General features: G+C 36.0%; 4 protein-coding genes and 1 long non-coding RNA gene across 14 annotated transcripts in view; 2 read left to right on the top strand and 3 right to left on the bottom strand.

Moving 5' to 3' along the window:
* Positions 1-1,446: 1,446 nt before the first annotated feature.
* LOC140974376 (zeaxanthin epoxidase, chloroplastic-like) lies at positions 1,447-7,307 on the bottom strand. The gene is made up of 16 exons (XM_073437790.1): positions 6,590-7,307; positions 5,522-5,684; positions 5,257-5,331; positions 4,829-4,929; positions 4,624-4,736; positions 4,090-4,301; positions 3,763-3,854; positions 3,546-3,660; positions 3,346-3,449; positions 2,977-3,022; positions 2,816-2,880; positions 2,523-2,600; positions 2,365-2,419; positions 2,199-2,287; positions 2,012-2,099; positions 1,447-1,794 (listed from the first exon to the last, which is right to left on the bottom strand). The coding sequence occupies exons 1-16, from the start codon at positions 7,102-7,104 to the stop codon at positions 1,711-1,713; spliced, it is 1,995 nt and encodes a 664-aa protein (XP_073293891.1). The 5' UTR covers positions 7,105-7,307; the 3' UTR covers positions 1,447-1,710.
* LOC140974377 (uncharacterized) lies at positions 2,060-2,420 on the top strand. Its single transcript, XR_012174773.1, has 2 exons — positions 2,060-2,292; positions 2,370-2,420. It is a non-coding gene; the product is annotated as an uncharacterized lncRNA (long non-coding RNA).
* A 3,741-nt stretch (positions 7,308-11,048) lies between the features above and the next one.
* Positions 11,049-13,679, top strand: LOC140974375 (uncharacterized). 7 transcript variants are annotated; one of them, XM_073437787.1, is made up of 6 exons: positions 11,049-11,314; positions 11,890-11,945; positions 11,978-12,528; positions 12,618-12,942; positions 13,061-13,142; positions 13,308-13,679. In XM_073437787.1, the coding sequence occupies exons 2-6, from the start codon at positions 11,941-11,943 to the stop codon at positions 13,482-13,484; spliced, it is 1,140 nt and encodes a 379-aa protein (XP_073293888.1). In that variant the 5' UTR covers positions 11,049-11,314; positions 11,890-11,940; the 3' UTR covers positions 13,485-13,679. The 7 variants fall into 7 exon arrangements, with proteins under 7 accessions (XP_073293888.1, XP_073293890.1, XP_073293885.1 ...); XM_073437788.1 differs by lacking the exon at positions 11,049-11,314 and adding an exon at positions 11,323-11,773; XM_073437789.1 differs by lacking the exon at positions 11,890-11,945 and having other exon boundaries at positions 11,971-12,528.
* Positions 13,680-14,145: 466 nt separating this feature from the next.
* Positions 14,146-18,433, bottom strand: LOC140974373 (uncharacterized). Of its 4 annotated transcripts, none has more exons than XM_073437778.1 (14): positions 18,282-18,433; positions 18,000-18,102; positions 17,814-17,903; positions 17,361-17,426; positions 17,130-17,195; positions 16,906-16,991; positions 16,733-16,778; positions 16,601-16,655; positions 15,944-16,020; positions 15,668-15,845; positions 15,463-15,590; positions 15,281-15,385; positions 14,520-14,678; positions 14,146-14,421 (listed from the first exon to the last, which is right to left on the bottom strand). In XM_073437778.1, the coding sequence occupies exons 2-14, from the start codon at positions 18,018-18,020 to the stop codon at positions 14,347-14,349; spliced, it is 1,152 nt and encodes a 383-aa protein (XP_073293879.1). In that variant the 5' UTR covers positions 18,021-18,102; positions 18,282-18,433; the 3' UTR covers positions 14,146-14,346. The 4 variants fall into 4 exon arrangements, with proteins under 4 accessions (XP_073293879.1, XP_073293882.1, XP_073293880.1 ...); XM_073437781.1 differs by having other exon boundaries at positions 18,217-18,407; XM_073437779.1 differs by having other exon boundaries at positions 18,176-18,395.
* A 1,486-nt stretch (positions 18,434-19,919) lies between these two features.
* Positions 19,920-21,573, bottom strand: part of LOC140972649 (floral homeotic protein APETALA 2-like) — a 3,380-nt gene continuing 1,726 nt past the window's right edge. The window contains exons 6-8 of the mRNA XM_073435031.1: positions 21,351-21,450; positions 21,118-21,263; positions 19,920-19,962 (exon numbers count right to left, since the gene is read on the bottom strand). Coding sequence (XP_073291132.1) covers positions 19,920-19,962; positions 21,118-21,263; positions 21,351-21,450 — 289 coding nt within the window. The remainder of the gene's footprint in view (positions 19,963-21,117; positions 21,264-21,350; positions 21,451-21,573) is intronic.

Below are 21,573 nucleotides of genomic sequence, written 5' to 3'. Positions count from 1 at the left end.
TAAACAAGAATAACACAAACGGTTTAGATCAAAATTGAATTATAAGAAATAACTAAAATTTTGAAGTAGATGTAGCTCATGGCTCATAACGATCCAACATGGAGATCTTGAAATCGACTTTTATAATAATTAAATATCTTTTCTACAAACATATGTATTTACGTATTATGTGGTTTGTTTTTTAAAATGCTGAGTATCATCGCCACAAATTAATTCCATCGAATTTTACATTTTAATTTGAAGTGTTCATGTTCTTAACAAGTTAGAACTTAAGTCACATGACATTTATTCGTACTAAAACAAAATACCAGTTGCATGACAGGAAGATATGGGAGATGCCCCTCTGCCGCCCGTAATGGTGGCGATTTCATCAGTTGTCCACCGCGGGTGTGTCACATTTATGTATGTGAGACGAGATTGTGTGTGTATGGAGAGACAATGAAACATCTACAGATTTATGATAAGCTTAATTATAATACTATAATTTGAAATGTGGTTCATGCAATGTATTTTATAGGGAGGAGGGGCCACTCTTGATATCTTATTTTATTTGGAAATTTGGATGGTGACTACACCTGCACATCTAATTTAAGTGCAGACTTATTGCAAACTGTTGGTGTATTATTAAATAATATTTATTTTGAGGAAATTAAAGAATAATTTTTTTTAAAATAATTCTGTTTATAGATGTAAGGTCCCATCCATCCCAAGTCCATTGTCCTTTTTCCCTACGTTTCTGGCCAATTATTTGGTGGAAGATTTGAATCATGTTGGTTGGCCTTTGGATCCATTGTCAATTAGGAAATCTATGGTATTGAATTTGTGTCAAGATATTAATAGTTTAAAATTTTAAAGTAACAAAAAATAATATATATAATTTACTCCAAACTATGTTACAAGAAAAAATCCATGTGTGGGCAGTTCCTGAAATTTTGTCGAGATATTAAATAGTTTGAAGCTTTTAAGTAACAAAAAATTAAATAATCCCTGTAAAGACACTGATATTTTGGATAAAGACATTGGTATTTTGGAATTTATGGAATAAACTGGTTTCGATTTATTTTGTGCTACGAAGCTGGTTGTTTTTCGCTTGTTTGATTGATGAACAACGTCGGTATCGACTAACCCCGGTCTTGGGGCGTGACAGCTCGAATAACAAACTCTCAAACTTTTTGAATTAGCTCGAATAATGTTCTTCGAGTGTTTATTACAACTATCTAATTCGAGGTATTCTGTGCATGCTCCAAAACATAGTTTCAAACTGAATTTGCGTCCGAATTATTTCGTTGCATCATGCATAAAATGTGCTGGAGAATGAATTTGAATATGTAACTAATAGAGTTTGATAATTAAATTCAAATTGAAACAATGGAATGCGAATTGTAATTATAAAACAAGCTAAACTTGATTGCAAAATAGTTCATTTTGTGGGTTTAAGGGAGAAAAAAAACAAGGTTTCAATTTCAAATTCAATCTAGTAGAAATCAGGAAAGCTGATATTTGCATTTTTTAACTCCATAATTTGTCCAATTTTTTTTCCCAATAACAATTGGAGCCATTTCCATGTATAATTAGAGCGTATAAATACTCCAATTACATGTCACGACTTCTATCCCAAAATGCAGCATGACACCGTTCAGTTGCCACCAATTAAAATTCTATACAAGTTTCCCTATAATTCAATCTCCTTCCGTGGTCTCACTTTGAATCCTATACAGCTTGCAGAACTTCAGTTTCATCTGTTTTCTTTGCGATTTTTGGTGGAAGCTTTAAAACCTTTACGCGAAATACCGCCTGCAATTGCTTCCATACAACACGTCAATGAGACGAAAACCAAGGGCCGTTCAAGAACATAAAGTATCAAGATCCACTTAAAGCCTAAAGGATGATGTAAGATTAAACAAGACGACGGCCCAAAAAGAGGGACAGTGTATCGTGCTCTTTCTACGTTTTTTGCAACAAAATAAGGGATGAGAATTGAGAAACTAGGTAATGAGGTAAAAACTCTGACCTTCTTATCAGACCCGAATTCAATCACATCCGTAGGATGAAAACGAGTAGGGACATTGGGTGACACACGATATCGCCTGTCCTCGTTGCTGTAAAATTTCGTTCACTTAGTATGCAGATTCTATGATGTTCTTAAGTGATGTCACATCATGTGTATAGAAGCGGGAAAAATGCACTCCAAGACATACTCAGATATCCAGGTGCCATATTCACTCCTTAAGTCAGTTACGAAGAAGGCTCCATCTTTATGGCTTATTCGAGCATGTGTTTTGGAAACCTGATGTATCGCAATTGAAGGAAAAAATGGAACTTCTGGAAAATTATAAAAGGGAAATGAGTATTCAGTGAACTTGCCTGAGGTGAAGGTATACATACTGATACTCCAGCAAAATTTGGGTGGTGTACATTCCTACGATTGAAAAGGGTATGCTATAAGTATCACAGTCTAATATAAACATGTAAGCAAATGAATCACACGGTTTCTTTCATAAGCTGTAGACGAAAAGGCATACCCAATAACATATGGATTCTTCTCATCTCGGCTTAGAATGATGGTAGCGGTTGAATCTTCAATGGAAAATAGAAACCAACTATACACGACAGGGCACAGTTGAGCAAATTGATAAAGAAATAGTACCTCGTCCACATTGAAATGTTTGGGGAATGGGTCTATAAAGATGTAAAAAAAGAATTCTTCTAGCATTTGGATGAATGCAAGATAATTGCTAGCAGAACCCATGAGTGCGACGCATGAAAAAATGAAGAAAGTATTCTCTTCATAAATTTAAGGTTATGGCATACTCACTCCGCATCCAGAGCTCGCTCTAGAGCATCATCATCTGTAAACCATCTTCGTAACTGGTCACTGGCCTTCATGAGTAATAGATATGACACATTAGTCACCTGGTCATCATACCATAATCATAGAACACAAACTGCAATTTTATTCCAAGTTTATTGGCTTACTTTATCAGAAAGTCTGCACTGCAGCGTTCTTCCTTCAAGTTTTGAACTGAAAGCCATACAATTCATTCATTATATTCAACATTCTCTCCACATCACGAAAAGTCCAAATATAAATTGTCGATTTGTCGTGCGTGTACACGCGCACACACATGTTTTTCTATCACACTTGGTGCAAATAAAGGTTACAGAGCTTAGACTTCATGTTTTTCAACATCTAAGTGCTTCAAATTAAATTCATATAAAACATCCTCGGTTCCAATACATCTCATAAAAAAACTAAAATCTTGTAACACACACTTGTTCAATCCATCGGTGGAAACCAAAAATCATACCCAATATATTGACAAATAAAGGAAAATAAGATCTCACCCATTACCACCAAGAACCCAACTCAACATTAAAGGCATAGCAATGTCGACAAAAAATCTCCCACCAACTCTTCCGGGATGTGGTATTCTAAATTTTGTCAGGAACTACAAAACAAAATACCGGCTTTCATCAACTTCTAAAATTTCTGGACCATACCCGGATATTCTCAATCTTCTCATGTATTAAAGTCACATTCTTACCGACAACGAACCGAGTCCAACACCAAGGTATGCTTTGTAAGTTGATGCCATAATTGCAGCCATCCTTGCTAGTCCATGAATGACTGCAACTCTTATTTTTCGAGCATTCTCATATCTGAAGAAAGCCAAAAAATGCTTTGAAGTTTTGGTGGGTGATCTTCATGAAACTTTAACCAGGCTTTTGGAGACAGCAGTAAGGGAAAGAAATACATTACACCTTTTCAAAGCAGAGGCTATATCCATCGGCCTACTAGACTCGATACTTTCTTTCCATGCTTTATCAAGCTCCAGTGATAGTTGATATCCATCCTGAATTGGTAACATATTATTTCAATATTATCGCCTTTTTGTTCAAAATCAGAACAGATTCGTGAGCAGGAAATAAATTCAATATCCATGCACATGATGGATTTCTTAAATATACATATTTTTAGTGGTCCACGGTCTTAACGATTTAAACAGTTCTATAATCAAATAAAGGCAGTGTGTAACTGAAGAAAATGGTTGCGAAGTTCAGAAAAGAACTGCTCAAAATACATCATACCTCAATGGCCATGCATCCCCCTTGACCCAAGTTTGGTTGCATGGCATGGACAGAATCACCAAGTAACGTGACACGGCCCTTTCCCCATGTTAAGGCTGGGGTCCGGTCATATATATCACGACGGAGAATTGCATCATCATCCGTGGTGAGTAATAGATCTATGACATTATCACACCAACCTCCAAACAATTTAAGTAGCCTCTCCTTTTTACCTAAAAGATCAAGAGAATCACTCCTTTTAAGGATGAAACTTCATCCTAGCTGTACAACTCAAATAATTTAAATTTATCATGGCATCGATAAGTATCCTTCTTTCAAGGCAGTATTTATGCCATAAAATCAGAATTCGGTTATATATAAAATTAACAGTTGACTATCATTCATCTTTCCACTCAGGGGTGTCACATACGTCCCAGACTGGATAAGCTCGGTGAACTATATACTAGAAGGTTTTTCCGTGAAATTGCCTGGCCGGAGTCAACTGAAGAGAAACAAATATCGAATCAGTAAGGGGTAAAGCTGGAGATTGTTCACCTCCGGCATCTACACCACCTGGCGGTTCATTATGAAACGCATACCATTGCATCTTTCCTCCCCCAACATCTGAAGAAACAAAGTACTGTTTGTGGCCCAGGAATACTCGGTACCTGTAAGAGATTTGCAAACTTAGTAAGTGGCCTTACTCAATATCATATACAAGGAAATGTTACACACATTGGAACGAGAATAGACAACATACCCAACCGTCTCTATATCAGCAGGAACAAAATCTGCTATTCCGGTGTAACAAGTGTACCCTGAGTATATAGCTTCACTTGGGCCAAACAGAGTTGTCCTCACCTGTGTTAGCATTAATAGTGATACCAGAATCACGAGCAGAAGAATTCAGAGTCAAATTTCAATATTTCATGATTCATTTTTTTCATTCTTTGTTTTTTTGCTCTACTTTCAGTTTTTGGTCGAGCGGAATTGTATCACATCATCATTATCATCATAGCACATTCCCGCTAGTTGCGAGATCGGCTACATAGATATTAGTTCTCCAAACTAACCGATTTTCTCAAATGTTATCTCTTAAACCAAGATCTAATATATGCTCCTTGAGACCTTTATCCAAGTTTTCAATGGATAATCGGAATCGTATCACATATATAAAGTCAAAAGTACCTTCGACCGTATCCCATCAGCACCAACAAGAAGATCACCCTCATAACACTGCCCATTTTCAAGCTTCACAGTAACCTGAATTTGTGCAAAGCATTAGTCGTACCAAAGCAGACACAGGATCAACATTAATTTTTTTAGGATACGTTAGGCCGTGCAGTGCTTAATAGACCTAGAAAATATGCAATAACGATGGATTTTCATTCGGATTTGCATTGGGATCTAGCAAGCTACTAAACCAGTGAAGAAAGGTGTAACTTGAGACTACCTTTTCACCGTCATCTTTGAAGTCCACTACATTGCTTTCATTAATAATAATATCTGAGCCAACTGCATAGGCAAGAATTTGTTGCAAAGTCATGCGGCTAATGACTCTGGTGACGGGAAGTCCCCGCTCCGCTGCGGGAGTGAACGTGTCGAACTTGACGTACCTGATTATAAACAGTATCATTTTATGCACTTAAATCACATAAAATGGGAAAAGAAAAGTCACATCTTCCTTTCGCAAACCAAGATAACAAAAATAACTGCTGCATCGACGACCCCTCCCTCCCCTTTCCATATAGTATATATATTATTAAGGAAACTAAACTGATTTCTCGAGTAAGAATTCTTCATCATTTACAGATTAACCAAGAAAAAAGAGAAACACTAGATAGCATAATCAGGGAAACAAAAACGGTGAATACGTAAGGCAAAAAACATGGATTCGTGTTATATATTTGAAAGGACAAGATATTGATAACAATAGTACAAATCCCACAACCATTAAGGGAGGGCACTTTAGAATTTATAACTGCAAGATTCATTTTCAGTCTTTCTGCTACCATCCAAACATACAATAATACAACGCTTAATGAGGAACATCCAGACAGAGATTGCACAAGCATGATATACCACGGATACAAAGGCAACGCTTTGAGCAGAAACAGGGCGAGGAGGGAAGCACTCAAAACCACAAAAAAGTAGAATTTTTTTCCAAGGACTTAGAGTTCATCATCCTCGCCTCCTAACCCCAATTATCAGTCCTTAGCAGTACGAAAGTACTTTATAGTTCTATTGGACACTTGAAGCATTCTACTCATCCATGAAAACACAAAAAAGACCAGCACGAAATGTTTGGAAGGAATTAGCATGGTTTCAGATAATAACCAAGTGAAGTTTTAATTTTTACAAAAAAATTGCATTTTTTTTTCGGAGCTGCTTCTATACCCTTTGTTAATTAATTCACTGCCTAGCCCCACCAAACACCGTTTTAAACCGCGGGTGAATCACATATTTGGAAGATAATATCCTTCTAAACGACAACTCAGCACAACTAAATCCAGAAACCTACCAATTACCAGAGATCCCATCCACCAAACCGTTAATTCGATCACCGGTGATGCAGCCCGCGCTCATTATTTCCTCGGCAACATCCATATCTATAGCCTCCAAAGCAGCCAATGCATTGCTCTGTATCTGAATTGGTCCTCTATACTGCCCCTCCCCTCTGATAGCACTCAAATCCCTCTCGAACACCAGCACGTCAAACCCCCGCTTTTTAGCAGCCAAAGCCAGAACCAGCCCACCAATCCCGCCGCCAGCCACCAGAATCCTCAGCTTCTTCACCGTGTCTTTCGAGACTCCACCGCTAACAGAAGCCTCACACTCTGGGACTTCCGCTACAGCAGCCTTCACTTTCGTTTGTTTCCTGTGGTGCCCATTTTCTTGGTAACTCAAGTAGGATTTCTGGCCCGGAAAAGCGCAGATTTCTGCTGGGATATCTTTGAATACCAGAGATGGGGAATGGGTTCTTGAAAACAGCGATGTAGATGGATTGATTGAGTGATAGAGTACAGCTGAAGTCATCTTTCTAGAACTAGGCAAACATCCGAACAAAATTCAGTGTCTCAGTATTAAAGCACCAGTCTTTTTTGGTAAAACACCGAAATTTCAAGAATTGAATGAAGAAGCAGAACCAATAAAAACTGGCGTGGTATTCGCAATCTTCTATCCTCGAAATTCGATTAGCTCGAACAGAAATTTGAAGGATATATAGTGAGAGCGACGGTGACGGTTTTGGGTGGTGGGGCTGTAAGAAATCTGAGCCAATCCCGTCATAGCAGAAGAAGCGACGGTGGAGATTTCATGGCAAAGCCATGTTGCTCAGCTCACTGTAAGCATATTGACGTGTCCACGCCTGGCTGGAAGGATGAGTAGGATGGCTACAAAAACATCAAAATTAATTTTTTTACATTAATTGTTGATTAAATCACAAATTGGTATACCAATTTTTTTTGAATGATCTAATAAGTACCCAATTCCAATTCATTTCTAATCATAAAAGTTTGTGTTTTAATTTGTCATTTAAAAATAATTCATATATCAAATTATTTTTTACTCAATAATAAAATGTTACCTAAATTTTTACTTTAGATTTATTTATGAAGGAATAAAGCTTTCTTGAGTATTATTCCACTCATATTTTAAAAAATCATCTCGATTCAAATCCTTACCATACAACTTATAAGTCGTGTCAATAAATTTATTGACATCAAAATTAGTCATTTAATGCATTAGCTCTACTTCTATTCCATTCAATTCTTAATACTCATAAAAATGAGTCGATTTTGAGACCGGACTTTAATCCAATTGGTCTTATTTGTGTAGAGGTTTGTATTGATGTGTATTCGAGTTTCAATAGTGATAAAAATAATGGTCGGTTTTGAAAATAATTACCTTAAAAAAACTTCTTGTATGTAGTAGACAAGTAGGATCTATCTCAAATTTAACCGTCACACCATTCAAATGGTGCCACGTACGCCTCTAGTGACCAATCGATAAACTTCAAATATCCCTATTAAAAAAGTGTTATATGTGATCAAAGCCTACAGCGATAGCAACATTTCCTATCGTAATCAAATCATGTCCAGAAAAATTAAGATTTTTTTTAAAAGTAAAATAATTTTGTTTTTTATATATATATATATAAAAAGCTACTATACGAGTTTCTACTGAGTTCTAAATATTTTTATCATAAATTATAATTTTATTTTTTAGATGTTAGAAAATTATAATAATCGAATAGTGCTTTTCTAGTGGCGACAATTGACCGGGACCAACATGATTTCATCGTTTTCTCTAATTTTCTTGCTTCAATCGTTTCATATAGTTGATAATTTCATGACAATTGATATCCATAATTATAGAAGTAACTGGATAAATTATTATAAGCCTAAAAAAAATGGGGATGTCAGCTTTGGCTCGTCTGAACGTTTTGATAAAAACTTCAGTTAAATTATGTTATATATAATTTAAGAGAATTTTCGACAATATAAATTCAAATTTAAGCTCTAAAATTACGTTACAAAGATATTCAAGATTTTTTAATTCAAGCTCGAATAATTCGATATTTTCAAAGGATTAGAATTTAAATACAGTAGAACTCAACTATTGGCCCATGTTATATATCTGTAAACATTGAAAACCCATGAATTCCAGTGCAAAAGGCCCATGTAAAAAGTTCGGATATATATTTAGTTTACGTAATGCCCAAATTTATTAGGCCCAATGGAATGAAGAAGTTTTTCTTCACAAAAAGAAAGTAGGGAAGACCGAGGAAAAATAAGGTAAAACTAGGAAGTCGATATGATAAATGAAATTTGGGATAGTTTTGTCAGTCATATGTATTTTAGTTTCAAATTAATTTGGATCATATACAAAACTCTCTCTTTTCCCCAGTTTAGGGATGATAATGAGTCATGTTAGAATTCGATCTCGTATTAAACCCTCTTTGCCAGGACGAGTTTAGACCTGGTTAAGCAAGTCCGAGAACAACCTTGAAATTTGATGGAATGTACCTACCACTCTATATGTATATATATAATATAAATATATAAGTATACATATACATGTACGTATATATGGTTAAGAATATTTTTACATTTTTATTTATTGAATCATGTATATTTTAATATCTAATTTTTAACTCATAATATTTTAGGATTGAAATAATTTTATTTTATAATGATATGTTTTAAATTTTAAATATATAATTAAAAATTTTATTTTGTTATAAATTGAATATAAATCAATATATTTTAACTTATGATACTATTTTTTCCTAAATATTATTAACATAAATTTGGAAAGTAAATTTAATGATTTATTAATTTTCTAAAAAATTTGTTGTATAATGATTAAATTTTAAAAATATATATATAATTTTTAGCGGGGCTAAGTCTGATTGGTACCACTAGATTTTCATGGTGGGGTAGGTGTCGGTTTTTGGCAAACCACTCCATATATGTCACATTATCATCTCTACTCTCGTCTAATTTTGTGTGATTTATGTGCTAAGATATCATCGAATCAACTAAATCACACTTATTTCAAGTATTTTGAGCGTAGCTCACATAGGGGCAAAATCAAGCATTTGTTTTATGGAACATATTTTATATGATATCGTTTGATGTATCGAATTTTCTTTATCCGAACCAAAAAATTAAAAATAAGTTATATTTTGCCAATCAAAAATATATATTTAAGTTTCTACCAACCTGATTTTATTAGCATTTGACGAGGAAAAAATATTCAATTATCATATTTTGAAATTGATATAATATGCGTTACTGACGAATTCGAGATGATTGATCTTTAAAGTATTATATTTTCAGGATTTCTCAATAAAAATGAGTTTGTAATGAACAAAAGCTACGCAGCATTTGTCCTTAAAATTACATGTAATAAAATCCATAACTTCAAATGATGGCAACAACCTTAATTTCTCCAAATAGTTTCCTTTTCAATGAAAACATTTCATTTTATTCCCATCTAAAGTCCACCCATACATGATTTGCAAAGATTCTCAAAATTTTATTGGTTGGCAATTGTACACTGTCTACGTATGCATTAGATATGCAAGAATTGGGCACACATAATTAAATAGTTTGATGAAGACATATTTAATTTTTTTTTATATTTTTAAAATATTCAATAGCATAATATTGTCATCCCATAATGTCATAATTTTTTTAAAAAAAGGTCCAAAATATTTTTAAAAAATTCTATACAATCCAATAACACCCCGGATTAGAAAACAAAATATGCTAATATATGAACGACTTGATTGGCCAAGCGCGTACAATGTTGAACCATAAACGAAGAAGCTTGCCTATTTTATTGTTGTATACGCACAAAAGTTATACCTCCATAACAAACTGAGATGAGTTAGAGATGAACATCATAGCATTAGAAACATTTGTTTCCATCAAGTTATTAGGCAATCCAAAAAGATACATCAGCGTCGCGCAGATAAATGACGAAAACTATATATATATTGAAGACCAATATACCAAAAAAAAAAAAAAAAAAAAAAAAAAAAAAAAAAAAAACAAACATGAAAGATATAAAAAAACCCCAAAATATTTGAAGTTAATTATTCTACTCCTAATGTATAAAAAGTTTATAATGCCTACTAAAGTCAATATCAAATATAATTAGGAACTAGCATAGTTGCCCATATAATCCAAAGTCTGTAACCGAAGAGTCCCTGTATTTGCATGTATTGTCACATGGGATTGCATTTTGGACGCAGACAACCTTGTCCCTCTCCCATGCCTTGAGCCAAATCAACCGCTCTATGTGGCAACTCATCATGCCTTGAGCCAGATCAACTGCTCTATGTGGCAACTCATAATGCCAGAACAATCCTCATGCTTCCAGAGATGAAATTAAAATTTATAAAAGCTATATTATATATGAAGGGTAAATGAGTAAACTGAGTACAAAGTTGCTCTGGCATTACGAGAATTGCTCTGGCATTATCAGAAGCCATTCTTCTTCCTCTCATCATGAACTCTATTATTACAGAGTCGATCAAAATTCCTCCGACAAAAACATTATCTTTCCCCCATTGAAAATAAAATTTTTTTGATTCCCAACCATTTTTCAGCAACCCTTTTCGCTTCTTCTCAACATCTAAGAATTCAATGAGAATGGCGAAATAAACATGAGCGGAAGTGAAAGTACTGTTCATAGATTTATGCGGCTCATATTCTGAGTTCCGACGCAGGAAAAGGTAATTCTATTGAAAATATTGCTAATTTTGCCTCTATCTGCTTCATCATTCTATGGTCCCATATGTTTATTTGCTCTGTGTGCGCTTGTCTCTCTGTGTTTTGTGGAGCATTAAAAACAGGAACTTTTTGGGAAATGTAATGGTGAGCTATTTTGAAAATGAAAGGGTGGATTTAATGTGTGGTATTAGGAGGATGGGTAGCGGATTTTAAAGCTTAAAGTTGTGTTCTCTGATGAAAAATGTCAATATCTTGGAAGCTTTTATGTTTACTCTTTTCTGTGGTCCATGCCCGATAAAATTAAGGTGTGTATCCAAGACTTCATTTATAGAGCGAGTAATGTATTTTTGAGGTCTTGGGAGAGTTTTAGACTCGGGAAAATTATGATTTTGTAGACAATCATTGCTATCTCTAGCCATAGGATCAAGAAGTTGCAGGACTTTGAAACAATTCGAAACTGTGTAAGTTCTATTTGGTCTGTTCAAAACTTTGTTAGGCGTTAAGGTTTGTGACATAGCTTCGAGTTACTAGCTTTTCGAGCATTTGAATGTAAGTCATACCCTGTTATTACTTCAAGACTGATTCTATAAGGACTTAAAGATTTCTCGACAATTGGATTTTTGGAGCAATGGGGTCTATATTTTGCCTCAACTGACAGGCATGAGGAAGTACTCAGGGTCGTTTAGGCACTCCGGTGCCTATACTAGCCCAGGAACACCTGAATATGGTGGTACCACAGACGAAGTTCCAAAAGGATGGAATTCCGAGCGAGTGCCACTGGCAACAAGTAGTGGTGGTCGAAGGCATATTAGTGCTGCTGCTTTGATACCATTTAACAGTGGGAGGGCTCTGCCTTCGAAATGGGACGATGCTGAGAGATGGATTACGAGCCCTGTTTCAGGTCATAGTCCTTTCAACACTTTTGCAGCTCAATCTCAGAGGCACCCAAAGTCGAAGAGTGGCCCTTTGGGATCTCCCGGACTTGTGTACATATCCAACTATTCACCCACCATGGATGGTGGCAGTGTCCAGAATTTCATGGGAAATTCACCGCTTACGACTGGGATACTGGTACCTGAAGGTTTATCCATTCAGTATGATGCTAGGATCATTTCAAAATCAGATTCTCTGTACCCTGGAAATAATATAAATCGGAGTACTGGTGTGCCTGTGATGTCAGATGTTCTTAGTGAAACTATGTTTCCTACTTCTCAAGGTACATATGTTTTTCTCTCGCATGATAAATCTACGATAAAACTAGTTGCATGAAAAGTCATGTTTTCAATTGACGAATTGAACATCTAGGAGACATACTTGACAGAACAGAGGAGGAGGAAGGCCTAGTTTCCCCAGATGTTTCACGAAGGGATATGGCGACTCAAATGAGTCCGGAAGGAAGCCCTCATTCGTCTACCAAAGGGAGACTATCATTCTCCATTTTTCCTTCATCTGGATCAGTCCCAAACGACAATGTTTCTGCAAAAGATGAAGTTAGAGATGTCCAGGTAGACAAAGGCGCGAGTACAGGCAGGGACGCCAAGAAACAAGGACTAAGGAAGATGAAAGATTCAAGAAATACGGAAGACTTACCCTCACCTTGGAGTAGTGCTGAAGCAAGAAAAAACGTCAGGTGTATCAATATGGGAGCCCGATTACCCAATTATTTGCGAATTAAGGATCACAAATTAGAGAATTTGTAAAATTCCAAAAGGATGCAAGATAACAAGGTTTCTTCTTGGATTTCGCAGGTTGCAAAGAGAAGAGGCCAAGATCAGTGCTTGGGAGAATTTGCAGCAGGCTAAATCTGAAGCAGCAGTTCAAAAACTCGAGGTTCGTGTTGTAGCATCACACCAATTTAGCGGTGTTAAATGACCTGATGTATCTTATTCTATTTCTTTTCTTCTTCTTCTTTTTGGAAAAAAAAATACAAATTCAGTCTTGTGTAGGATGTTAGTTGAATCGTATCGACCCTTGCTAACAATTCTGATTCCTTAGATGAAGCTAGAAAAGATGCGATCAGCCTCGATGGACAAAATCTTGAAGGAACTCGAAATCTCGCAGGCAAGAGCTCAAACCATGAGAAACTCACTGGTGGAAAATCAAACTTCTCAAGCTTCTATATTTGTGAAATTGCGCTCTTTTAGCCATCGCTTTCTTTGCCATAGGAATTAATAGTTTATGGAATAATGATTGTTTCCTGGTTCGATATCAAATTTGAAACTTCCTTGTGCTTTCTTGACCTCAAATATTGTTTGTCAATATTGTTGATTTTATTTCTGCCGCCAGTGAAGTTTTTACTGCACTGGCAAACGAGAAGTACCGCCGGATTCCGGTTTCTAATTATTCAGGTTCCATTTTAACACCATCGACCATGATTTGAATCAATTTGAACTAAATTATATACCTTGAAATGAGGGGAAAAAAAAGATTTAATAAGCAAAACAGTTAAACTTATTATTCAACAATTATTTTATAAGATACTATTAAAAATATAAAGGAATAAATTTAATTAAATATTTTATAATGTATTTAAATTAATTTGCAATTATGATTTCCCACATTTCCGGTTGATTATTTTTAGAAATCGAAACCTAAGGTCGGGTGCCAAAATCAAAAAGTTATATTCATAATTAGTTTTTTAAAATTAATTTACTGTTCTGATTCCACGCATTTCAGGATCATCATTTTTAGGAACCAAAACAAAACATCAAAAGCTATTTTGGTTTCAGATTTTGAAACTGTGGTTGGGTGTAGTCCCATGGAGCTGGCTGTTGGCACTTGCGTCCTGAACTTGGTTTGTGCTATCTACCCCTAATGTAAACCGTGTAACATAGTAGGAAACATCCTTCAATAACATCCAATTTAACAAGTTAAATTGTAAAGAACAACGAATCAATAACTCACATGTTTACATAACCGACTAATGGATGAATAAGATAAAACATTTGGCTTCATGATCATCCACGAATCCCAAAAGCAATGGTTCACATTTCATAAACAAGACCAGATGTAGATGCAGCCAGTCTTTCGGCAACTAATAAGGCCTGTACCTGTAATCTGGGCGTGATGTTCTACCACCGCCCATACTGCCACCCGCTCCATAACCCCACTATCAAACAAACATACACAACATAGAAAGGATCGAGTGTTAGCACAATGGTGAGAATATTATAACGAAAATTTGATTCCAGGACCAACTGTACTCACATCGTCGAAATCCAGGCTGCCGTACATTCTGCCATAACTGCTACGCATATGTCCACCATACCCTGGTCCACCATAGCCATATGGCTCAGGAGGATTACTCACCATGAAATTACTACTGGGGCTAGGATCATCAATTGGTGTAGCAGAATCAATTGCAACCTGCAATGCATCGGATTAAAACCTCTATATTACTAATACTCGTACTATTTCTCATTTACAATTACCATGCATGTTGAAGACCAGACAAATACAAGGAATGTTACATCAAATATCTGTAAATAGAAACGGGCATTTCACCACCAAAGAGATAAGATCCACAAATGCAAGAATTACATATATATATAGTGAAACTGAAAACGTAGGGGCAGATGTCATCTACAAAAAATAATGCATCAAAATGAATTGTTGCTGGGGTATTTAATTTGTGAAGATCTTCTGAGATTGCCATTAGCAGGACAGCTCTGGTAACTGATGGAAGTGAAAAACAAATTCTGCCGTCTGTCAGATAACCAAGTGATCACTTTCTGTTTGTCAAGTATTACCGGGTAAATCAGTCGTAAGTTTTAGGTACTTTCTCACAAGTGACGGGTCAAACTGAACCCGCTAGACCCGCACATCAAGCATTGCCCGAGGTGTTAGAGATTTTACATTGCAGAAAACTTAAGGAAAATTACGAATCACGATGTTCTGAAACCTAAATCTTTAAACATCGGGAGCATAAAACATCTGTAAAAATCATAACTTCCTGGACAGAGTCACACCTGGTGCCCACATATTTCATGAGATCTTCTAGCTACGCGGTCTGCAACACCATCATCAGCAAAAGTGACAAAACCAAATCCTCGATGACCAGTCCTCTTGGGGTCCTATGCAAAGTACGACAATTCACACAACTATTTAAACAAGTACAGATAAAATATGAGCTATCGCATCTATTTCTTACCTTTGGAACATAAACATCTAAAATACGACCAAATCTGCCAAAATACTGACGAAGATCTTCTGCACTTGCCTCCTGAGGAAGCCTGCCAACAAAAACCTTTTTGCCCATCCCACGAGGCGGCTCCCCTCCTTAATCAACAATTATATAACTGAGTGCAACACATCGTTTAAAAGATCACCAAGATTGCTTTCAGGAAGTAACTTACTTCCATAAAAAGGACCAGGATGATGATCATACAAGGTTGGAGCACCAAGCGCAGCATATCTAGTTGCAGCACTAATGTAAGCATTATAAGCTCCATATCCTCCTCCTCCTCCTCCTCTTCCACCACCACCGCCACCCCCACCCTGAGGCATTCTGCTAACAGGTCTAACATCATCCTCCTACAGTACATTATAATTTATCAAGTGAACAAGGAGACTCTAACTATACATTGAACTTACAAATTTAACTAGAATTTTAAAAATAAAATTGTAGCTACCTTTGGAGTTGCCCTGTCCACAACTACAGTTGATCCTCCCAATTCGTGTGTGTCAGCCATCAGATCATCCACTGCATCTGTGATTATAAAAGACAGGATGGAAGGTTGGTTCTGCAGTAAAAAAATAAAAAGGCAAAAAATGGCATTGTCTGCACACCAAATCCATACTAAAAAGAGTCATGAACACTGTAGCAAGTAGTCACATTGAAAAGCTTAACCTTTCCAGTGTTCTAATTTCTAAAATTGGCCACGAGGATACGTAAGAATTCCCAAAATCATGAAAATCGCCTCAGCTTAAATTTTCTTTGCAATTCGAAAGGAATAGGGTTATGATCGTGAATTCGTACAGTTAAGAACCACATGGACAAGCCAAATTACAATCCAGCAAGAGATGCATGGGAAGGAACACCACTAAAAGCCAATAACTTAAGAAAATAGCTAATTACAGCAAGATGAAAGGATGTGGGCATTTGACGTTTCTTGAAAAGACACAAGAAGGATATACTGGTACCATATTGCATGCATTTGAATAATTGGACATGTGCAAATAGAACCTACACCTAATAAACTTCTCACAAAGGTTTCAAAAGGTACCCATAAAAACCATACAGAAAAAAGTAAATAAGACTATAAGAACAACATTAACAATAAAATTACCAGCAATTGAAAAGGTGATGAATCCAATTCCACGATGACCTTTGGTATTCGGATCCTGAGAACCAAAATTGGATGATACGATGCTACGTATTTCAAACTGCTATTCATAGGAAATGAGACAGAAGTATTAACCTTTGGCATGTATAAATCTGTTATGTCACCGTACTTTTCGAAATGGCTGCAAAAGAATATAACATAAATCACATTTAGTCTCTTCAAGTGTAAATCCACACCCAATCCCCACTGAAAATCAACAAATTAGACAAAACAAGCGAGCGAGAATAGGTATACGAGGTCCAAGGAACCTTCTAAATGCAGCTTCAGTCACAGATGGTAGAATCCTCGCCACAAAAATCCTGGTCACTTTCTTTGATGGTGCTCTCATCTCCTCCTGCGAACAGCACATAGAAGATTCAAATAGAACATCAGGGTTATTACCAGCCACCAACAAAATAAAATATGGATTATGGACAGGTTCAGGACTTTGAAATGGATATTGTGGAACAGATGAATGATTTAAGAAGGTAACCTTAGGTGTGGCTATTTTGACTTCCAGAACCCTATTGCCAAGGAAGTGCTCGCTAGTTAATGCAGCCTGTAGCATGCGCACACAGAATATATGTTGTCACAATACTGCTTGAAATTCTGATCTCATGCACACATAGAAAACCACAATGGACAGTTGAATGAATATTGAAATTCAAACCATGAATAACATAAGAGGGTTACAATCATGTGTCAAAGCAGTGCATTACATTACCTTGGCATCCTCAATAGCAGCAAATGTTACATATCCAAAGCCGCGCGAACGGCCTGTGGACCGCTCCTGAAATCATTACATCAAAAAAGATAAGGGATGTCTTTAAATATTGAACCCAACAATATCACAACTGTAAGAACTGAGAAAGTATAGTTACGTTCTCAATGCAGCACATACGAAAAATATGAAGACATCACCGTCCAAAAATCAAATAAAACAGTTCCAGGTATACAAAATTAATCAAAAAAAAGAAGAAGAAATTTCCCACAATTAAGCGTTCGTGGGGGGGACAATATATCAATTCCTTCCCACTCGAAGTCAAAAAACGAAACATAGAAACCTAAATCTTATGAAAATATAAAAAAACATTAAGCCTGTAAACTCGAGAACAATAGTCAAGATGTGTCGGACACCAAAACCAGATCTTTATAACCAAAACAGCAAAGAACTAACCTTCATCACGATACAATCTTCTAAATCCCCAAACTTGCTCATGTATTCTCTCAACCCTTCAGTATCCACATCCCATGGAACTCCCAAAACCTAAAGAGGAAAACCAAAGCACATTCACAAAATCACAAACTCGATAGGATAGGACATCGCTTTCTTGGTCCCACTGAAGAAAATCTGTAAACTTACGACAAGCTTCCGATCAGACATGACGATTGACGAGATATATGTGGCCGCTCTCGAATTCCTCCCCTCTCTCTCTCAATAACCCTCAATCGCTCAAGTACTCTTCCTGCACACAACAATAATAGGCACACCTCTTTCTCACAACACACAATCAGCACAAGATACCAAATCAAAGTCACCATTTTTTTCCGATCCTTGATACTGAAGATAAATAAAATACCTCAAGAAAAAACAGAATTCATAAAGGAGATGACACTGAATAGCTTCGGGGCACTCATCACTAACCTTTCGATTCGATTGGGAATCAAAACCCTAAAGTCCTCGCTCGCTCTCGCTCGCGCTCGCGCTCCCCCTCTCAATCGCTCGCCGCGCAGCCTTCCGCGGTTATAAGCTCACCTGAAGTTTGTTTTCCACGTTACATATGGCCAAAAAAGGGAAAATAGCGATTTATCCCGAATACTAACACGCTTTTCGTTTTTCTTTTTTTTTTTTTCTTTGTTTTTTTTTGTCAAGGAAATAGAAACAACGAAACTTAGAAGTTCAGAGTAGGGTCAAGACCCATTGGATACCGATATCCTAAATTTGGCTTGAGATCTTAGTCGTGTCATTATTAATAACAATTAATAAAGACTCCACTCATGCAAGTTGGTTGGTGTGGTATTTATTTTAAATTGATGCAATATATACACACTTGTAAGACATAATAGAGCCAAAAGACTTGATGATGGTCTGTTTTTGTTTTTTTGGTTTATTTTTTTCGAAATTGACATAGATTCTGATCACATCGTATGAATAAAAACAAACCCTCGTGCATCTATTTCATTTTACAATTTAGGAACTAGAGTAAGATCCAGCATCATCATTTCCTCGTCCAACATTCTCAAATGTTGGAACATTGATTCAACAGTTTGGGTTTATAAATATGTGGATATTTATGTCTTGTGAATAGTCAAATAAAGTTAAGCCCATAAAAGTGATCTAAATAAGGTTTGTGGTTATTTAAATTTTAATGTATTTAATAGGGTGTTGTCTTTTACGCGTAGAGGTTAAATGAATTTTTTTTATTCGAATTATGAGCTTAAAAAGAAACTCTACATATAAATAAGGGGTCATGGTTCCTGATTACACGACGAAGTTATTCTATACTATATTTTATCGATAATTAGATATCAGTAGTTAGAGAGCGTGAGAGAAAGTAAAGGACTCTCAAAGCAAATCGTGTTGATTTGGAATATCAAGTCAAACAGATCTACAAATATACCATTATTTTCTTGACTAACATGTATGATCTGATTATGATTTTTAAGCATCATTGGGTTTAGCTTGATCATATATGAATGATAAAAGATACGTATATTTACCCGAAAAATGTGAGTCATTGACCAAGGTCAATGATTGACCTTACTGTCAATGGTCAACAATTGACTTTGACAAAAACATTTAAATTTTATTTAAGAAAGATATCAAATTTGGTTAATATTAAATTAAAATAATATAACCATCAAGATATATATAAATTTTTTTTAGATGAATTAATGGAAGCTAACATGTCGTCAAAATGACATCTTTTCTTCTTCTTTTATACCATGGGATAGTTACCCGTAGTTGGACAATATTTGAATTTGTGCTTCATTGCATCTTCGCATCATATGCGTTGGATTGCCTTGCCGTGCTCCACCTCAATTCCATACCACTACCATTGCCGGCTGCCGCCTATGCATGCGGCATCTGCCACCGTCCAGGACCCTTGTTTCATCCAAGACAACCATGCACGGCGGTGCACGTTCTAGTGAATGAAACAATATGGCTTCGGATGGTAGAAGGGGCATTTGTGGTTAAGGCTGCGGTGGAGCTAAACCGAAGCATGGGGAGACGATGAAGACACCAGGATCAAAACCACCATCTCCAGCGTGAATTTCTTCTTTACTCAATTGCTACAGCCACCATCTTCGAGTCTCTGAAATTCCTGATGCAGCGAATCAGAAGAGAAACAAAACAATTAAAAACCTGAATTAAAAGAAAAAATAACATGAATCTGAATACTAAATGTAGTGTTGAACACAAGTAATAGACTTATGTAAATCCTAATCTGATATTATACCGAGTGTATAATTAAAAAATACATATTAATAGTCCTAATGTAATTAAGATACTAATTGTAATGCAAATACAATACTTTATAAAACATTTTTATATCGTTCAAATGAGAAAAAAAACCACACAGAGTTAATAATTTTTTTCCTAAAATTAATCACCAAATTAGCAAAAATGATCATTCTAATTTTAATCCAATATGTTTAGTGTTTTGCGATTTTATTCTTTTATATCGCCAAATTTAATCTTAGTCCTGTATTTTTCAACTTTTTTGCAATTTTATTCAAATTTCTACGAGAATGCTGATGTAGCATGCACTCATTGTATATGTCAGCGCCACATCATTGTCACATTAAAAAATAGAAAAATGATAGCGGACCGAAACTGAAATTTCACGATGTGCAGAAAACCTAAATCGCAACATATAAATATTAAATACACATTATCAAAATTTCAATTTTCCCTTAAAATTATTTCAAATAAAATTTGCGACTATCTCAGTTGTATTTAAGAGAATGGTTTTTACAGTGGATAATATTTTAATGATTGTGATATTCTTTTTGTGGTTATTATCTACTTTAACTATTAAAATTCAATGAGCTGAAACCATGGTGTAAATTAAATTTATCGATAAAATCCTCTGTTGAATTTTTTTTAATGAAGTGCATGCTTTTTAAACATTTTAACATGAAATTATATTGAGAAATAAAAATTTTAGAGTTGAGACTGATATTCAAATTTTGCACAATATGAACAAATTTGCAAATATAAATGAAAATTTTACTTTTAATTATTGATTTACTTTCATGAGCTTAGTATTTTTAAGGAAATTCATCTCTAATATAACTTCGAAAATCTAAGTCACACATCCGAAATCTAATAACTTCAAATTAAAATCGATCTCGTGTTTTGATTACCCAACAAACGTAAAACGACGTACTCAACCAGACATGAGTTATGTGACTTATTGTGCAATGTCCCCAGTGGTACGACTCGCCAGCGCAAATAGACATATAACTGAGCTAACCAAATTGGCAAACCACTAATATTGCTCTCTCTATTCTTCCGATGGCTTCCTCCAGGCACTTCCTCTTCATCCTCCCACTCATTCTCCTTATTTTCCTCGCTTCCGCTCAAACCCACAAATCCACATTCGGAATCACAGGAGACACGCTGAATCAGTACGAAGAGATGGAGGTGTCATTCTACGACGACGAGGAGGAGCTCGCAGAAGGAATAGAAGAAGAATTCATGATACACGGAGCCTCGACTCGGTGGTCGTTGTTCTGGGGGAAAGCGATCAGGTACTACATCTCCTACGGCGCGCTGTCGGCGAACAGGATCCCGTGCCCGCCGAGATCTGGGAGGTCGTACTACACGCACAACTGCTACAGAGCCAGGGGCCCCGCGCATCCCTACACCCGAGGCTGCTCCCCCGGGGGGGGGGGGCGTGGCAAGGTTGCAGATCTGTTGTTTGTTCGTT

The sequence above is a fragment of the Primulina huaijiensis genome, chromosome 3 (genome assembly GCF_012295235.1).
Source record: "Primulina huaijiensis isolate GDHJ02 chromosome 3, ASM1229523v2, whole genome shotgun sequence".
In the NCBI taxonomy this organism is placed as follows: domain Eukaryota; kingdom Viridiplantae; phylum Streptophyta; class Magnoliopsida; order Lamiales; family Gesneriaceae; genus Primulina; species Primulina huaijiensis.
The sequence above is the reverse complement of the archived record's forward strand: the minus strand, read 5'-3'. Positions and strand labels throughout refer to the sequence as shown.

Excerpts from the sequence above, each read along its gene's own strand:
- LOC140974376 (XM_073437790.1), bottom strand. The coding sequence starts at position 7,104 with ATGACTTCAGCTGTACTCTATCACTCAATCAATCCATCTACATCGCTG. Across the intron at positions 5,685-6,589 it reads GATGGGATCTCTGGTAATTG|GTACGTCAAGTTCGACACGT; the intron begins GTAGGTTTCTGG and ends GTTTATAATCAG. Across the intron at positions 2,100-2,198 it reads TATGGCACCTGGATATCTGA|CAACGAGGACAGGCGATATC; the intron begins GTATGTCTTGGA and ends GAAATTTTACAG.
- LOC140974373 (XM_073437778.1), bottom strand. The coding sequence starts at position 18,020 with ATGTCTGATCGGAAGCTTGTC. Across the intron at positions 17,196-17,360 it reads CTGCTATTGAGGATGCCAAG|GCTGCATTAACTAGCGAGCA; the intron begins GTAATGTAATGC and ends CGCATGCTACAG. Across the intron at positions 16,656-16,732 it reads CAGATTTATACATGCCAAAG|GATCCGAATACCAAAGGTCA; the intron begins GTTAATACTTCT and ends TTTGGTTCTCAG.
- LOC140974375 (XM_073437789.1), top strand. The coding sequence starts at position 11,973 with ATGAGGAAGTACTCAGGGTCGTTTAGGCACTCCGGTGCCTATACTAGC. Across the intron at positions 12,529-12,617 it reads TATGTTTCCTACTTCTCAAG|GAGACATACTTGACAGAACA; the intron begins GTACATATGTTT and ends TTGAACATCTAG. Across the intron at positions 12,943-13,060 it reads GAAGCAAGAAAAAACGTCAG|GTTGCAAAGAGAAGAGGCCA; the intron begins GTGTATCAATAT and ends TGGATTTCGCAG.